Genomic DNA, 16,368 nt, shown 5'->3' on the forward strand with positions numbered 1-16,368 from the left:
TTTGACACCATAACGCGGTATATCGTTCTCATATTCGAGAAGTTTGAATTGGTCAGTGGTGGTCAGTGATGGTCAATTTATGAATTCTCAATATTTATGGCGAATCCTTTCTAATTTGACACCATAACGCGGTATATCGTTCTCATATTCGAGAAGTTTGAATTGGTCAGTGGTGGTCAGTGATGGTCAATTTATGAATTCTCAATATCTATGGCGAATCCTTTCTAGTTTGACACCATAACGCGGTATATCGAACTCATATTCGAGAAGTTTGAATTGGTCAGTGGTGGTCAGTGATGGTCAATTTATGAATTTGCAATGATGATACCTGGGTAGTTTGAAAAAAAACATGACTTGATAAATTTCCGAAATTCGCAGTCAGGTGTTCAGACTCGGGAATATCTCAATTGGTCAGTTTCTGACCATCATGGTGTCACCATGTGGTCTATAGCTCAAATGAAACACGTGGGACCGACGAAAGGGCCCAAAAGCGTAAGTCATTTCCTGAGTGATGTGATCCAAAAATGCCCTAACTGGAAAAGGCAGTCTTTCAATTGGACGAAACCAAATCGGACAGAACAATTAAAATTTGGGAAGGCCACAGGCAGTGGTCTTTCTACGAAGCCCACGCGGTAGGCCTATACTTTGAGCGTATCATTATGAAATCTTTTTTTAAACCACCATGTAGGCCTACCACATTAAGTAATAAGCATCGTTGTAAGCACTTGAAACACCCATTAACCACTTGAAACTGTCAGATCAAACATCATACCGCATCCCCGCAAAGAGGGGTAGTTCAGCAAACCGGAGCTTTCATTTGCCTATCTAGACTACCCCGCCAGTACGGGTAGCCGAGCAAACCGGAAAACTCATAATGATTATTAAAGAATGTTTCAAACAAAATGCTTTATATAACGACATGAATAAACTTGTTTTACAAAACAAGAAAGTACATTTTGAACTTTTGAATGGTCGAATCCCATTTATTCACAGTAACCTGTGATGTGGCGATCCTCGGAGCCATCATTCTTGATGACGTCACTAACAAGTGGTCACGGCCGTCGCGTGCACTCATTTCTTTGAAAACCTAGCTTCCTTGCGGAGCGAACCTGGTGACGCTGCGCCCCGCCCCCTTCGCGCTGAGAAATATCTTATTCCCAGTCAGCAAAGACAGGTTCTAAAGATCATAGAGTGCATCGCTGGAGGGTTTCCGATCCAATTTGAGTTGGTGCGGTGGCGCTCTCAATGCGGAAGTTTTTGTGAATTTTTCAGTCGGCGACGGACGTTTATCGTTGTAAGTGATGTAATATGTAAAAAAATGCAGGGAAACCTATCTCAATTTGTTTTTAGCGATGCAGCGGAACTAATAAGGAACATTTTGATATATAAAATAATATTACATAGTACACTATCCCTGATGGAATAATAAGCTCCACTCGACAAACTCGTTCCCGTGCATTTTTATCTCTCTGTTTCACACACAGCCCCATCTTCACCCCTCAAGGGATTCGAACCCACTACGCTAAAGCTGTTCCCCGAACCCCTTGACCTCACGAGTCGTTGGAGTCGTTACTAGCCGACCAGAATCCGTAACAAACGACTTTTTAGGCTTCTATTGGTTTTCCTGTTAAATGGACCAATCAGCGAACGTTTTACCGAACAAGGAAGTATTACGCAAATCGATATATGACGTCATGCGCAACAGCGCCAGTAATGATATCACGCTTCGTGAGGCCAGGGGGCTGGTGGAAGCGAGTTCAGGAGTGATACTGGATCCCTGGCAAGCGAGGATGACACAGCCCCTCTACCATCAATGCCTAACCCCTGTTCGACCAACTGTGGACGTTTTCCTTTGAAACATAAGCTTAATTGTAAAAGATAAGCATTAATCTATTTTAATGCTGCATCTTTATCATGAAACCTAAGAAAGATTATTCTATTATTTAGGCCTATTCAAATTTTCTGTCCACTACCACGTGGAAATAAGACCCAGTCAAAATTGTGCATCACGCTTTGACGAAGAAATTGGTTCTAGGCTATAAATTTTACGACTCAAATGAATCTTTTCCTCAACAAAGCCGCTTTTAGTTTGATGCAAAATAAAATTTGCTTTTAAAATGTGTAACTAGGCCTAATCAAAAGGATATTTCAAAAGCAAACTTTGCCGGGCCAAGAGCCATATTGAATTCAATTTCTTCCGAACCATTATGCCTCTTTCATCATAACATTATTTATCCTATTTCAAGATCTTAGGCCTACAAGTAGAGAGAGGGCCTACGTTGGGTTCAAATCGGAATTTTAAGATTTATTTCATTTAATTCCAGGTTTTCACTGTAGATTATCAAAGACATGTGGCGTTTTGGGAGTTCATAGTTGTTTGATAATCCATCATTTGTAAGTGAAAGGCTATTTGAGGGATTCGAAACCGACATTTTGTAAATTTTGTAGCTTTATTACGTTTAATTCCAGATGTTTATCATGACACGTTTCATTTTGGGGGTTTGTCAGCGAGTTGGTATGCTGTCGGCAGAAGTAGTTTGATAATTCGTTTCATGTAAGTAAACAGCTATTTGAAGGATTCGAAACCGAAATCTGTATTGTGAATTTTTTAGTAGTATTTTGTTTGATTCTAGGTGAATAGGACATGATTCATTTTGGGAGTTTGTCCGCGAGTTTGTATACTGTCAAATGAAGTTTCTTCGTCAATTTGTCGTATGTAAGTATCAATCTATAGGTTATATAGGCCCTATTAGGGGTTCGATACAGAAATTTGGTGAATTCCTCAGATTTATTTTAATTTATTCCAGGTTGTTATCAGAAAAATATGTACTTTATTTCATAGGTTGGTCTTTGATTGAAAACTAAAAATGGATGATAGTTCTAAATTTGATGTTGATTCACATAACCAATCTAGTAAGTATGGCTCACTCGTCTTTTAGAATAAGAGACCTATTGCATTAATCCTTCAATTCAAGTTGCTATACAACCTTTTATACAGATATTTACCTTATCAATATAAACACGTATTTGCCATTAGCCATACAATTCAGTAAAACTGTTCCCGTCCAGATTTTGAAACATCATTTGACTCAATTTTTCCTCCTAGAAAATTGCTTTAGCTCATTCCAATGTTCGCAGTAAAAGTGAATGTAGCATGTATGATTCCCATCCATCAATTTTGTCTTGTTTCGTATTTTTAGCGAAAATCTCGAAAAAGTCTGACGTCGAGGCAGGTGGCTGCCAGACAAAGACATATTCTTGGGAAATATTTAAAGACGCATGGCAAACACACTTATTGTTCAATTTTTTCCTATCCTTATTTTGAAATTGAAGTATTATAATAAACTATTGATTTATTTTTGTTGATCAACGCAACTAGTTTTGTTTTCTTTCTTAATTTACATTTGAATTGGATGGTCATCTTGCGTAGGAGTCAGTTTGTCATCGAAGCAATACAGTCTAACTTGTTGACGTCTCAGATGCAGCGGGGCAGGGCGGTCATTATATTGTGGACTTATCCAAATTACACTTACACAGCCCAACGTGTTTCAGTGTGTAAACTCCGTCGTACTCGGCATTATAAGACAGTGAGGAATTGAGTTTTAGTCACCTGAGCCCTCGGCTTGATTCGACCAAAAAGACCTTAACTGACTTCACAGAATTTGATTATGAGTCAAGGATTTTCTAAATTTCTGAATGCTTTCTCTGGTTTTAAGATCAATTCAAATTCAATCTTCAAAATATTTTATTGAAAGAAATTCTACTGAATACAGATTTTGAAATGAAGGATATATCCAGGCAAATAATTATAGCAAAATCAACTGATGATCATCAAGGTGAAGTTTTCATTCATCTTCGGCTAATTTGTTTACCCCTGATGATTGAAGCATTTTGGTTACTCGTGCCAATTAGTCAGCCACAGTCGATTTTCATGCCATCTGACCTCTTTCCATCTGTAATTAAGCAATCAAATGTAAGAATTACTTAGGTAAGGAGCGAAATAATATATAGATATCTTAGGAGACTATTTGAAATCTTGAGTTTGTTGTGAAAATCTATTACTACAGTCTCGTAGAGCATAGACACCAAGCCACGTGGCATTGGTATTTTAAGGGCTATTCAGTTTACTCCAAAACAAGCAATGATTAACATTAAAAAAGCTTCATATCAAGGGTATGTTGCAGGACTCGTGACGCCCATGAATTATCATCCCATAATTACAATGAATCCAATTCTGCATGTACGTTAGCACGACTGATTACTAATCCAAATATTGCATTACAAAAAAAAAATTAACGTCAAGTACTTACAGCATCTGAGACAGTTGCGCTTAAGTTAGCCTGTTAAGTTACGTCTTTGGCTGTCAATGTCGAAAAAGCCTAATTTTAAACATACATTTGCGCACTGTGGTTTAATATTCCTGCAAGAATCCGCAAAGGAATTGAAGACCGTAGTGCCCAGTTCATTCCACGAATAATAGCTGGAAAGAAAGTAATCAAAATAAATTGTCATGCACATTCAGTGTAAACCAGGCCATAACTAGCTGCTATTAAGGCATTCCACTGACTGGCTCTACCCATTATATTTAGGGCCTAAATCTATTCTAGGCGCATACCCCAAAAAAGCTAATGTCTATTTATTAATTGATGAGACCTGTTTTTCTGGGATATTTTGCTTACTTTTTGGGGTACATACCTCATTTATGTCTTAACAGAATGCCAAAAATCGCGGACAACAACTGAATATCTGATATATTTCCAGTTCTGTACCAATTAGATGGATTGGCAAAAAGACTCCTTAAGTCCAGTTTAATGAGAGAGAAAATCCTCCATTTTGTCAAATTTCTTGGATTTGAACATTGTTACCATGCCTACGCCACCCTGATTTAGTTGTTGAGACCCCACAAGAAAAATAACTTCATTTCGTAGGCATGGTGACAATGTAAAAATTCAAGAAATTTCACAAAATGGAGGATTTTCTCTCTCATTCAATTGGACTTAAGGAGTCTTTTTGCCAATCCATCTAATTGGTACAGAACTGGAAATATATCGGATATTCAGTTGTTGTCCGCGACTTTTGGCATTCTGTTAAGACATAAATGAGGTATGTACCCCAAAAAGTAAGCAAAATATCCAAGAAAAACAGGTCTCATCAATTAATAAATAGACAGTAGGCATTAAGTAAGTAGCCAACAATGATCATTGCTTCACCGAGTAGGCCTACTCATTTGCTACCATACTCATATTATTAAAGAAATCATTTAATACATTCCCTGGTTAACGGATTCTCACCTTAAAATACATCATAGAACTATAACGGAATATCCGTTATAGTTCTATGAATACATAAACTCCGCTGTCATCGTTGTCATCGATACGAGTCGTCAACTGAACGCGGAAGTAAAATTCCGTGTGGAAATTCCTACAATTTCTGTCCATATCACGTTGATTTGACCCCGAAATCTTCAGGAAATGTAGCCAACGTAAATTGATTTACGAATAGAATTAATCAATTCACTCATTTTAGAAATCATGGTTTCGTGAAATTCATTAAAGTCCTAAAACTCGCGATAAATTTAAGCCGAAAATGATTTCAACCATCCACACTATCGTGAAGTGAGCCTGTTATTCCAGCCTCGTATTCAGATATAGTGTGTACACACTGTATAGCTGCCTGTAGATACTGTTGACATGAAATGTATAACTTAACACTTTGACCGGACGAAACGACGATCATTCAATAAAGTCACCGGGGCAGAAGAGTGATCAATAATTGTTTTATATAATTAAAATGTGTAGTGATTTTCGTAAATTTCATAGATTTTCATCGAAATGTATTTTACATCAATTATGCCTGTTAAAATTCAAATATGTCTAAAAGTAAAACAAGGCTACCTGAAAATTAATTTCTCTATTCTTCGTGTTGATTTAAAGCAGATGTCTTCATTTGTTCATAGTAAAAAATACGCAATATTTCAACGCACGATTGCATCATGGCTCAACATGTTAACATTAAAATTCAAAATCAAATTTCTCTAAAACTAAAACCTCAGGGTTCCTGAAAATTAAGTATATTATTAAGGAAACTCTATTCTTTAAGTTGATTTAAGCCAGATGTCTGTGCATTGATTTGATCATAGTAAAAAAACGCGTTATTTCAATACACGATTGCATCATTGCGTGATATTTAAAAAGTTAAAATTCATAATGAGATTTCTCTGAAACTCTGAAACCTGAGACTTCCTTAAAATTAAGCATATTAATAAGCACACTCTGATGTAAAGTTGATGTAAAGCAGATGTCTGTGCATTGGTTTGATTATAGTAAAAAATGCGTCATTTCAATAGACGATAGCATCGTGGCACGATATTCAAAAATTAAAACTAAAAATCAAATTTCTCTTAAACTCAAACCTGAGGATAATTAAGTTTATTAACTCTAGTCTTTAAGTTGATTCAAGGCAGATGTCTGTGCATTGATTTGTTCATAGTAAAAAAACGCGTCATTTCAATACATGATTGCATCATTGCGCGATATTCAGAAATTTAAATTTCAAAAAATAAAATTCCATTAAACTAAAACCTGAGGCTTTCTGAAAATCGAGAATATTATAAAGGAAACTCTATTATTAAGGCAGATGTCTGTGCAATGATTTGATCATAGTAAAAAATGCAATATTTCAATACACGACTGCATCAAGGCGCAGTATCTAAAAATTAAAATTCAAAATCAAATTTCTCTAAAACTAAAACCTGAGGCTTTCTGAAAATCAAGTATATTAATAAGGAAACTCTATTCTTTAAGTTGATTTAAGGCAGATGTCTGTGCATTGATTTGATCATAGTAAAAAAAACGCGTCATTTCAATACGCGATTGCATCATTGCGCGATATTTAAAAAGTTAAAATTCAAAATCAAATTCCTCTTAAACTAAAACCTGAGGCTTTCTGAAAATCCAGTATAATATTCAGGAAACTCTATTCTTTAAGTTGATTTAAGGCAGATGTCTGTGCATTGATTTGATCATAGTAAAAAAACGCGTCATTTCAATACGCGATTGCATCATTGCGCGATATTTAAAAAGTTAAAATTCAAAATCAAATTCCTCTTAAACTAAAACCTGAGGCTTTCTGAAAATCCAGTATAATATTCAGGAAACTCTATTCTTTAAGATGATTTAAGGCAGATGTCTGTGCATTGATTTGATCATAGTAAAAAAACGCGTCATTTCAATACACGATTGCATCATGGCACGATATTCAGAAATTTAAATTTCAAGATTAAATTTCTCTAAAATTAAAACCTGAGGGTTCCTGAAAATTAAGTATATTAATAAGCAACCTCTATTCTTTAAGTTGATTCAAGGCAGATGTCTGTGCATTGATTTGATCATAGTAAAAAAACGCGTCATTTCAATACACAATTGCATCATGGCACGATATTCAGAAATTTAAATTTCAAGATTAAATTTCTCTAAAACTAAAACCTGAGGGTTCCTGAAAATTAAGTATATTAATAAGCAAACTCTATTCTTTAAGTACATTTAAGGCAGATGTCTGTGCATTGATTTGATCATAGTAAAAAAATGCGTCATTTCAATACACGATTGCATCATGGCGCGATATTCAGAAATTTAAATTTCAAGATTAAATTTCTCTAAAATTAAAACCTGAGGGTTCCTGAAAATTAAGTATATTAATAAGCAAACTCTATTCTTTAAGTTGATTCAAGGCAGATGTCTGTGCATTGATTTGATCATAGTAAAAAAACGCGTCATTTCAATACACAATTGCATCATGGCACGATATTCAGAAATTTAAATTTCAAGATTAAATTTCTCTAAAACTAAAACCTGAGGGTTCCTGAAAATTAGGTATATTAATAAGCAAACTCTATTCTTTAAGTACATTTAAGGCAGATGTCTGTGCATTGATTTGATCATAGTAAAAAAATGCGTCATTTCAATACACGATTGCATCATGGCGCGATATTCAGAAATTTAAATTTCAAGATTAAATTTCTCGAAAACCAAAACCTGAGGGTTCCTGAAAATTAAGTATATTAATAAGCAAACTCTATTCTTTAAGTTGATTCAAGGCAGATGTCTGTGCATTGATTTGATCATAGTAAAAAAACGCGTCATTTCAATACACGTTTGCATCATTGCGCGATATTCAGAAATTTAAATTTCAAGATTAAATTTCTCGAAAACTAAAACCTGAGGGTTCCTGAAAATTAAGTATATTAATAAGCAAACTCTATTCTTTAAGTTGATTCAAGGCAGATGTCTGTGCATTGATTTGATCATAGTGAAAAAACGCGTCATTTCAATACACGATTGCATCATGGCGCGATATTCAGAAATTTAAATTTCAAAATCAAATTTCTCTTAAACTAAAACCTGAGGGTTCCTGAAAAGTAAGTATATTGATAAGCAAACTGTAGTCTTTGAGATGATGTAAAGCGCATGTCTGTGCATTGATTTGATCATAGTAAAAAAAACGCGTCATTTCAATACACGATTGCATCATGGCACGATATTTAAAAAGTTAAAATTCAAAATCAAATTTCTCTAAAACTAAAACCTGAGGCTTTCTGAAAATCCAGTATAATATTCAAGAAACTCTATTCTTTAAGTTGATTTAAGGCAGATGTCTGTGCATTGATTTGATCATAGTAAAAAAACGCGTCATTTCAATACACGATTGCATCATGGCGCGATATTCAGAAATTTAAATTTCAAAATCAAATTTCTCTAAAACTAAAACCTGGGGCTTTCTGAAAATCAAGTATAATATTCAGGAAACTCTATTCTTTAAGTTGACTTAAGACAAAAAGAATTTCTTTTATCTGAATTTTTTAAATATCTATAAGTTGATGTTAGGCAGAAGTCTGTGCATTGGTTTTTACGTGGTATTGCAATAAACATTTGCACCATGGAGCGATATTCAAAACGAACACGAACACGTAAAACATAATTAATGAAAATGGCGTTTCATTAAAATTTCTCACGGTTTATACCTCCTTTCGTTGGCTACTTATATGAAGTAAAATGTAAAAATTTGAAGCAAAGCGAGGAGGCGCTGCACAAACTGCTCTTTCTGGACATATGACTGGCCCTTATAAGGGCCTATGATACGGGGATAGCTTTTGACCATAACGATGTTGCTGCATTCGATGTCAGCCGAATATACTCAGCCTTATTTTTTAATGCACCTTTATCAATTTCCTTGTCAATGCTGCTACTGCTGCCGTTGTTTCCGTCATCATCGCTTTCTTCAGAAGCGGCTAACAAAGAGGTTTGCATGGCTTTAACAATATCAGCATATGTTATCGGTGAGGATATGGTCGATTCTATGCAACTCGAATTCGATGAGCTGGTCAAATCAACTTCATTTTGAATGTTATTGCAGGATTCCTACAAATAAATATTACTATCAGTCACGGTGCAAAAAGTGCAGATCTGTTCGAAAAATACTTATTTTTTGATAGATGGTGTATTGCTGCACTTTACCGAACTTTGATTGTGTACGGGGACACAGGTAGAACAATTCGAAACCTATATAAATGGCTAAAAATGATACCTTGTTTCTCATCTATAGAGGAAAACTGTATGCCCAAAAGTGACCAGGCAGGCAGCATTTTATTTTTATTTTTTCCATAAAAAGTATGAAATTTGACATATTTCCACCAGGCCGGCCTTTCTTTATTTTCATTTCAAAACTGTTTCCACTGAAATTTTTGAGATAAAAAAGATGTACAGGATATGGTTTTTAGAAGTTCTTACTGTTTGTCAAATACCATTATAGTATACTTGTAGGTCTAGTTTGATTTCCAGATGTTGGATCATTCATATCTTCCTGTTTTCCCCAATTTTCGAGGGTACGTTAACTATTCAACTATTTTTCTAAATAGCCAGAATGGAAACAATAAGCAAGAGACTCTGCCTAGTTTAGCTGCCAAACCTTGGATCATTCCCAACTACCGAGGATTTTTCGCTCATGGCTACAAAGCGTTCTATAGAATAAGCTTTAGTAAATATCGAAGAAACGCCATTAGTATGGGGAGTTGGCGTGATTCAATCGCATGAAAATACTTATTTAGTGCCACGAATTAAATATCTAAAAGTAAATGAAATTATGAAAATCTCCAAATCCCAGACAAGAATCATCATGAACCAAATATAAATTACCTTATATTTCCAATTTGAATCTGATTTTTAAATTTCAACTTCAAAAACATTTTTTTTAAATTTCTTTATGAAACAAGAGTTTCGAAAGTCGAAATGATTGAGTGATTAAGTCGAAATGATCGAGTGTATTTCTGTTAAAAGCAAAGGTGTCCAGACTAATCTAGAAGTCTGGACACCAGTCGACGTTACGGGTTCTGGAACAACGACGATACTACCCAGGAGTGTTGGCGTAGGTTCAAGTCCCGACCTCACGCTATTCGGCATCTGATTTTAAACAAGTAAATTCATTACCATATACTACTTATATTGACCCACCCGGTCGGTTTTTATCTGCATCATAAAAATAAGAAGGTAATAGGCCCGGTCGGCAGCATTTATTTTTATGATTTTTGTCGTACTTTATGGGACTCGGTCGGAGAATGGGAAACAGGGTATCATTTTTTGCCTTAAACTGAGAAAATGAAATAATCAATAAATTACTGGTGCAGGTTGATCAAAGGCGAAAACAACAGCAAAATACGCGAAGTTGAGTTTTATACCAAACATCATATAATTTACGGGTGAATAACCATGGACAGTGGTAATAACTAGCTTTCTTCAAGCATCAGAGAGGGGATTTAAAATCAGTGGTGATTTGGAGAGGGGATTATTTCTTAGCCCTTAACACCAGGAGCAGAATTTTCAGCGCAGCACAAGAGCGCATTTTGCTGTCATCACTTTTGGAGTAATAACGCATGTGCATTGACTACGAATGCTGCGCAAAGGCTTAATTAACTACTTGTCATCGGCTTCTGCTAATTTGTTGCCCACACCTTGCTATGATCACCTACAGGCCTACCTCTACTCTCTTTTGCGGATGCATCCATATTACATAGTTTGAATCTAATTCAGACGAAGAATCATCATGTAAAGACTGTAATATGATGTACATCGGCGAAACGGGACGTAATCTTAGTCAGCGTATTAAAGAACACAACATAGATATCCGCACCCAAAAGCCTGAGAGTGGAATAGCAAATCATGTCTTTACAACTAATCACCAATTTGACTTTCAGAATTCGAAACTTATTTATCCTTGTAAAGATATTAATAAGAGACACATAGTGGAATCAGCCCTAATATGTAAACTTTCGAAATCCAATTTATCTACTAATTTAAATACTGGTTTTTCTCCACATAACCAATTATTATCCAGACACATCAATTCTTTATTAGATTTGGGTTAATGTCACTATGTGTCACTCTGTTATCGCCACCCTCTTCAGTCCACTTCACTTAGTTACATAATTTGTTTTTACTCTGAACTGTTTAGAATTGCTGTGGTTTCCACGGTACCCCTTGATGTTTTATTGCTTGGTCTGTTTATCTTTAGTTTTGACACACTGCTTCTATTTTAGATCCTGTGAGTTTATATGCTTTGTAACTTGTTTTTCTGGTCATTCCACCTGATGATGGCTGCTAGTCAACAGCCGAAACGTTGTGGTTTCGTAATGATAAATTTGATCGTATAATTTTAAATTCGAAGTGTGAGATTTCTTCATTTATCATCGCTGATATTTATAATGAATTTGTCAACCAAATCATTTGCATTATAAACTGACTTGTGTAATATCAGGGAGGTGGGAGTGAACTCCCACCTCCCTGGTGGAGATGCAAGTTATGTGTGTGTAGTTATTCACTCTTGGTGGACGCTGGGCTGCAGTGGGTCAGCACATCTGTGATGGATCATTTGTGTAGCAGCTATCTGACAGCTCACAGCAGTAGCTGCTCTTTGATATGGAGAAAAAGCCGCACGTCAACTCATTATGAATAGACTTTACATCGTGTTTGTCTTTGTGTTTGTTTTGATCATTGCGCGCAGTGGGTGACGTCACGCGGAGCGTCCAAACTTAAATGGTCCAAAAGTCTACGAAACCATGAAATCGATACTAAAACATATAAACGACCATTCATTTGGCACCAAAAACTTGTTCATGCGTAGCGTACAGACCGCCCCCAACCCGTGACGAAATTTCGCCACAAGGGTAAAGGAGCATGGAACTTAACCTTCAGCGATAAAAGAACATTTAACATCATGTGGAAATCGTACATCGAACTTCTGGCAGAAGTGACTTTTAAATCACCATCAAACAGGCATAAAATCCGAAAAACCAAGTATCAACTAACACGAATTTCACGCCTGCACGACATTCTTTGTAATTAGTATTAGTAATCACTATCAATATTCATAAGGACTATACAGTATAAATGTTTTTACACTAGGCATAGATTGTATCTATTCCTCACATTTCGCTGTGTTTTATCGGTCCGCACTTCTCATCTGAGGGTGTCAGCTAATCTCAAATAGACATTCCCATTAAACAGCATGTGTAGGTGAAATAGAATGTTATATTCCATCATTTTCAACGCTTTGGTTATGCGGCAAAATAAATGAACAATATACTTCTTTGAACCTAACAATTATTATCCTGATCTTGAAATTATTAAGTGGCTAACTAAAACGTTGGGATTTTTCCACTACATCCTCATTATTCAATCATACGTACATGTAACATTGAATCTTTAAACAAAACTACTTCATGGACGTATAAACATTTTTATAAATCATTGATATTATATAATCTTACGTTGCATAACTATCAGTTGCGTAAGCAAAAGTCACTGCTCTAACTAGTTTAAGGCGCGCAACAATTTCAAACCAGTTCTTACCAGATTATTACCCGGTTTACATGAGCGCGCACACATTCAAAATGAAAACGATACTTTTAAGTGATAGCATGGGTCGTTTTTTCCCGGAATCGGAAAATCATAAGACACATTTTTGGCCAGGAATAGGCATTGACGTAATGCGTAGAATCGTCGGTGAGAAAATAATTGACGACATAAAATACGCGGACGTTCTCATAGTATGGGTCGGAACTAACGATTTAAACGAAAATGTTCAACCAAAGGATATAGTAAAGGCATACCAGGTTAGTTACTCAACAGTTTATGCAGAAAATTACAGAAAATTTAAATGACTAAATGACGAATGACTAAATTCCTCTTGATACTAGTTTTTTTTAGGTTATCTCGCGCTGATGATGCCATCAACCAAAATCCTTCTGTTGCCGATATTTCCACGAAATGATTCAAAGGTGAAGGATCAGAAGCGGAAGAAAGTTAATAGGTTAACGAAGAAGCTTCTGCGCGAACCCAGGTTCAAAAGGGTTTCCTTCATGAAAACTGAGGTAAATATATATATTCATGAAATGTATACCGTAAACTAATACCATGTTACAGTTGCCAGCCACCATTTTGTTAGGGTACTTTCATTTGTCCTCTATTGTTTGGTAATTATTTCTATTTTAAATATTATTTGTGATGTGTTTTATCATATTTCATTGGCCTGTAGGTGGATTTTGACATTTTGGCAGCATTCAAACATTTCTAGTGTTTCTCAAATTCGCAACAATGCGACATGAGAATGATAAAAAAACCCGTGGCCAGTTTTTGCCACATGCGTTGGGATTCGAAGTTCGTTATTTTTTGTATCTCAGCACGGCCCCTGGACTGGCCAGACAAAAAAAATTGTTTTTTACTCCCTGTATACTACTCGACCAATAATTCGAGTAAAACGAGTAAAAATCTGTAACTGATGGAATTGAATGACACCTTCCATGATTCTGGGGATTATTTCTGATTAAAGGCAAGAACATGGGTAAAAAACTTCCTTGTTTTTATTTTAGGTCCGATTTTCTTAAAAATTTGAGGGTTAATCAATCTAGTTATAAGAAACGAATTAAAAATTTATCATATTTCCTTTTTACCAAGTAAACAAGTTTTGCTCCGAGTAAAAACCATTGCCGGTGAAGGCAATTAATTAACAACAGCTTACAAGATAAAAAACACACAGCTGTTATGTTTACATAATTCAGCAGGCTTGTGGTCAGTGAGTTGATAACTAAGAAGCTCCTCCTCCAAAGTCAATCAAAGTTTGAATTTGCTACGAAAATGAAGAATTCAAAATTACTCCCTATTTGCTGGTTTCTAGAGTATTTTTGACTTTTGCAATCATTTATCATCTATAATTGCTCGTAGATTTTAGATAACTGAAAACAAACAAGATACGTATTCCCATGGTTTGAATGCTCCTTACATGGCAAAATTCACCTACAAACCAATTAAATATGATAGAACACATCACAAATAATCCTTTAAAAAGAGAAAAAAGTTATCTAACAATAGAGGACAAAGTTTAGTACCGTACGCTAACAAAAAGGCGGCTAAAATCTGTAAAATGGTATATTTTCAGAGCCTGCATTTTGATTGTGTTGTCTCATTTCAGCGTATTTTCGAAACGAGTCAGAAACGCAAAAACAAAGGAGATCAATTCTCTGTCAAACAAGAATTTTATCGTTTGGATGGGTTGCATTTAAATGATCGTGGAATAGAACGCCTGCATCGTTATATTATGCAATACATCAAGGAAAATCTGTCAGCTGACCCCAGAAGTAAGATCGCGGAACGAGTGGAGAGGGCTAATATTGCGCACGGACTATGTACCGAGGAGACACCGGGGGATCGAAGTTTTGATTTTGAAGAACCAGATGTTTCGATAGATTAGACTCTAAAATCGAAGAATTCTAGTTCATTACACCTACACATCCTGACGTTTCTGATCACACTCCCGGCCCTGCGTTAATGGATTCGGAGCCACTTTTTATCAGGATCGTGAACCACGGATTTTGATGGCAGCGATGTACACAATATATTAAAGAACTATATATATATAACATTGCAGCTATCATGTAATTGACTTTCCACCAATAAAGTGTTTTGGAAAATGTTTAATTTTTTCAGCTAGATATATGATCTTTTTTTAGGAAAATGATTTTATTTTTTCAGCTCAATATATGTTGTATATGATGGCTATTATATGAATGTCCCCAAGGACGGGAACGTAGATTGAGGGGAGAGGAATATTATGATTTGGGTTCCACTTTTTTAGAAATAAATTGAATGAATAATACAACGTATTATATGATACGCTAGGACATTAGACTGGGAGAACTAGGATTATTGAAAACAAGAATAATAGAGTGTATATAGTATAGTTAATGGATTATTATTATTATTAGACTAGAATAACTCTTGAATATTGGCCTTAAGCCTGGGGGAAAGTGCTCATCAGTGTGAACACTTAAAGACTAGTTTGGATAACAATTCAAGCAAAGCAATTATTCTGACACATTGACACTAAAACCTCTCAGCCTCTTGAAACTAAAAAGTTTACATTATACGGATTCTTTTATATTCAATAAAGAAAAAACATATAACAGAACGCGAGCTTTTATTTGGATTTATTTTTGGAAGTATCGGAAAGTACAATGTACTTGGTATAAGTCATTATCTACATTTGCCAGAATTGATTTGTTCATTGCACAGTTCAATTCAAACCCCCATTTTGCGACTTAAAACGGAAAACCTAGCAACAGAAACGTCATCAGAGGAGCGGATACACGTTGGCATAACCAACATTTCACTTTCTGCACGTTTTTGTTGAGGCAGTAATATGCGCACTGCTGATTCTAAATCAAAACATAGGTGCAAAATACTAAACTAATGAAAGAGGGCGATTTTGATTAATAGACTACATCGACATAATTTCCAGTGAATATCGCTAAACCGTTTATCAATATGTTCGTATTTTCAATATTTTCATCAATCATCTTGTTTTAGAGAAATTTAATTTTGAAATTTAAATTTTTGAATATTCGCGCAATGATGCTTCGAGTATTGAAATAACACCAATTCTTACTATAAACCAATCAATGCAAAGACATCTTATTTACATCAACTTGAAGAATAGAGTCATCTTATTGATATAATCGTTTTTTCAGGAAACCCCAGGTTTTAGTTTTAGAGAAATTTGAGTTTGAATTTTTAAATTTTGAATATCGCGCAATGATGCAATCGTGTGTCGCAATAACAGGCAATCTAACTATGAACAAATCAATGCACAGACATGCGCTTTACATCAACTCAAAGACTACAGTTTGCTTATTAATATACTTACTTTTCAGGAACCCTCAGGTTTTAGTTTAAGAGAAATTTGATTTTGAAATTTAAATTTCTGAATATCGTGCCATGATGCAATCGTGTATTGAAATGACGCGTTTTTTTTACTATGATCAAA

General features: G+C 35.3%; 1 protein-coding gene and 2 long non-coding RNA genes across 5 annotated transcripts; 2 read left to right on the top strand and 1 right to left on the bottom strand.

Annotated features, from left to right (window-relative positions):
• The first annotated feature begins 1,279 nt into the window (after positions 1-1,279).
• LOC141906186 (uncharacterized) lies at positions 1,280-3,315 on the top strand. 3 transcript variants are annotated; one of them, XR_012619318.1, is made up of 5 exons: positions 1,280-1,294; positions 2,325-2,394; positions 2,470-2,554; positions 2,634-2,716; positions 2,843-3,306. It is a non-coding gene; the product is annotated as an uncharacterized LOC141906186 (long non-coding RNA). The 3 variants fall into 3 exon arrangements; XR_012619319.1 differs by lacking the exon at positions 1,280-1,294 and having other exon boundaries at positions 2,226-2,394; positions 2,843-2,913; positions 3,201-3,315; XR_012619317.1 differs by lacking the exon at positions 1,280-1,294 and having other exon boundaries at positions 2,226-2,394.
• Positions 3,316-3,799: 484 nt separating this feature from the next.
• LOC141906380 (uncharacterized) lies at positions 3,800-5,621 on the bottom strand. Its single transcript, XR_012619323.1, has 3 exons — positions 5,292-5,621; positions 4,311-4,480; positions 3,800-3,953 (listed from the first exon to the last, which is right to left on the bottom strand). It is a non-coding gene; the product is annotated as an uncharacterized LOC141906380 (long non-coding RNA).
• Positions 5,622-13,022: 7,401 nt separating this feature from the next.
• Positions 13,023-15,502, top strand: LOC141906112 (uncharacterized). Its single transcript, XM_074795321.1, has 3 exons — positions 13,023-13,162; positions 13,247-13,420; positions 14,518-15,502. The coding sequence occupies exons 1-3, from the start codon at positions 13,037-13,039 to the stop codon at positions 14,794-14,796; spliced, it is 579 nt and encodes a 192-aa protein (XP_074651422.1). The 5' UTR covers positions 13,023-13,036; the 3' UTR covers positions 14,797-15,502.
• The last annotated feature ends 866 nt before the right edge of the window (positions 15,503-16,368 follow it).

Source organism: Tubulanus polymorphus, chromosome 5 (assembly GCF_964204645.1).
Source record: "Tubulanus polymorphus chromosome 5, tnTubPoly1.2, whole genome shotgun sequence".
In the NCBI taxonomy this organism is placed as follows: domain Eukaryota; kingdom Metazoa; phylum Nemertea; class Palaeonemertea; order Tubulaniformes; family Tubulanidae; genus Tubulanus; species Tubulanus polymorphus.

Excerpts from the sequence above, each read along its gene's own strand:
- LOC141906112 (XM_074795321.1), top strand. The coding sequence starts at position 13,037 with ATGCGTAGAATCGTCGGTGAGAAAATAATTGACGACATAAAATACGCG. Across the intron at positions 13,163-13,246 it reads ATATAGTAAAGGCATACCAG|TTTTTTTTAGGTTATCTCGC; the intron begins GTTAGTTACTCA and ends TCTTGATACTAG. Across the intron at positions 13,421-14,517 it reads TTTCCTTCATGAAAACTGAG|CGTATTTTCGAAACGAGTCA; the intron begins GTAAATATATAT and ends GTCTCATTTCAG.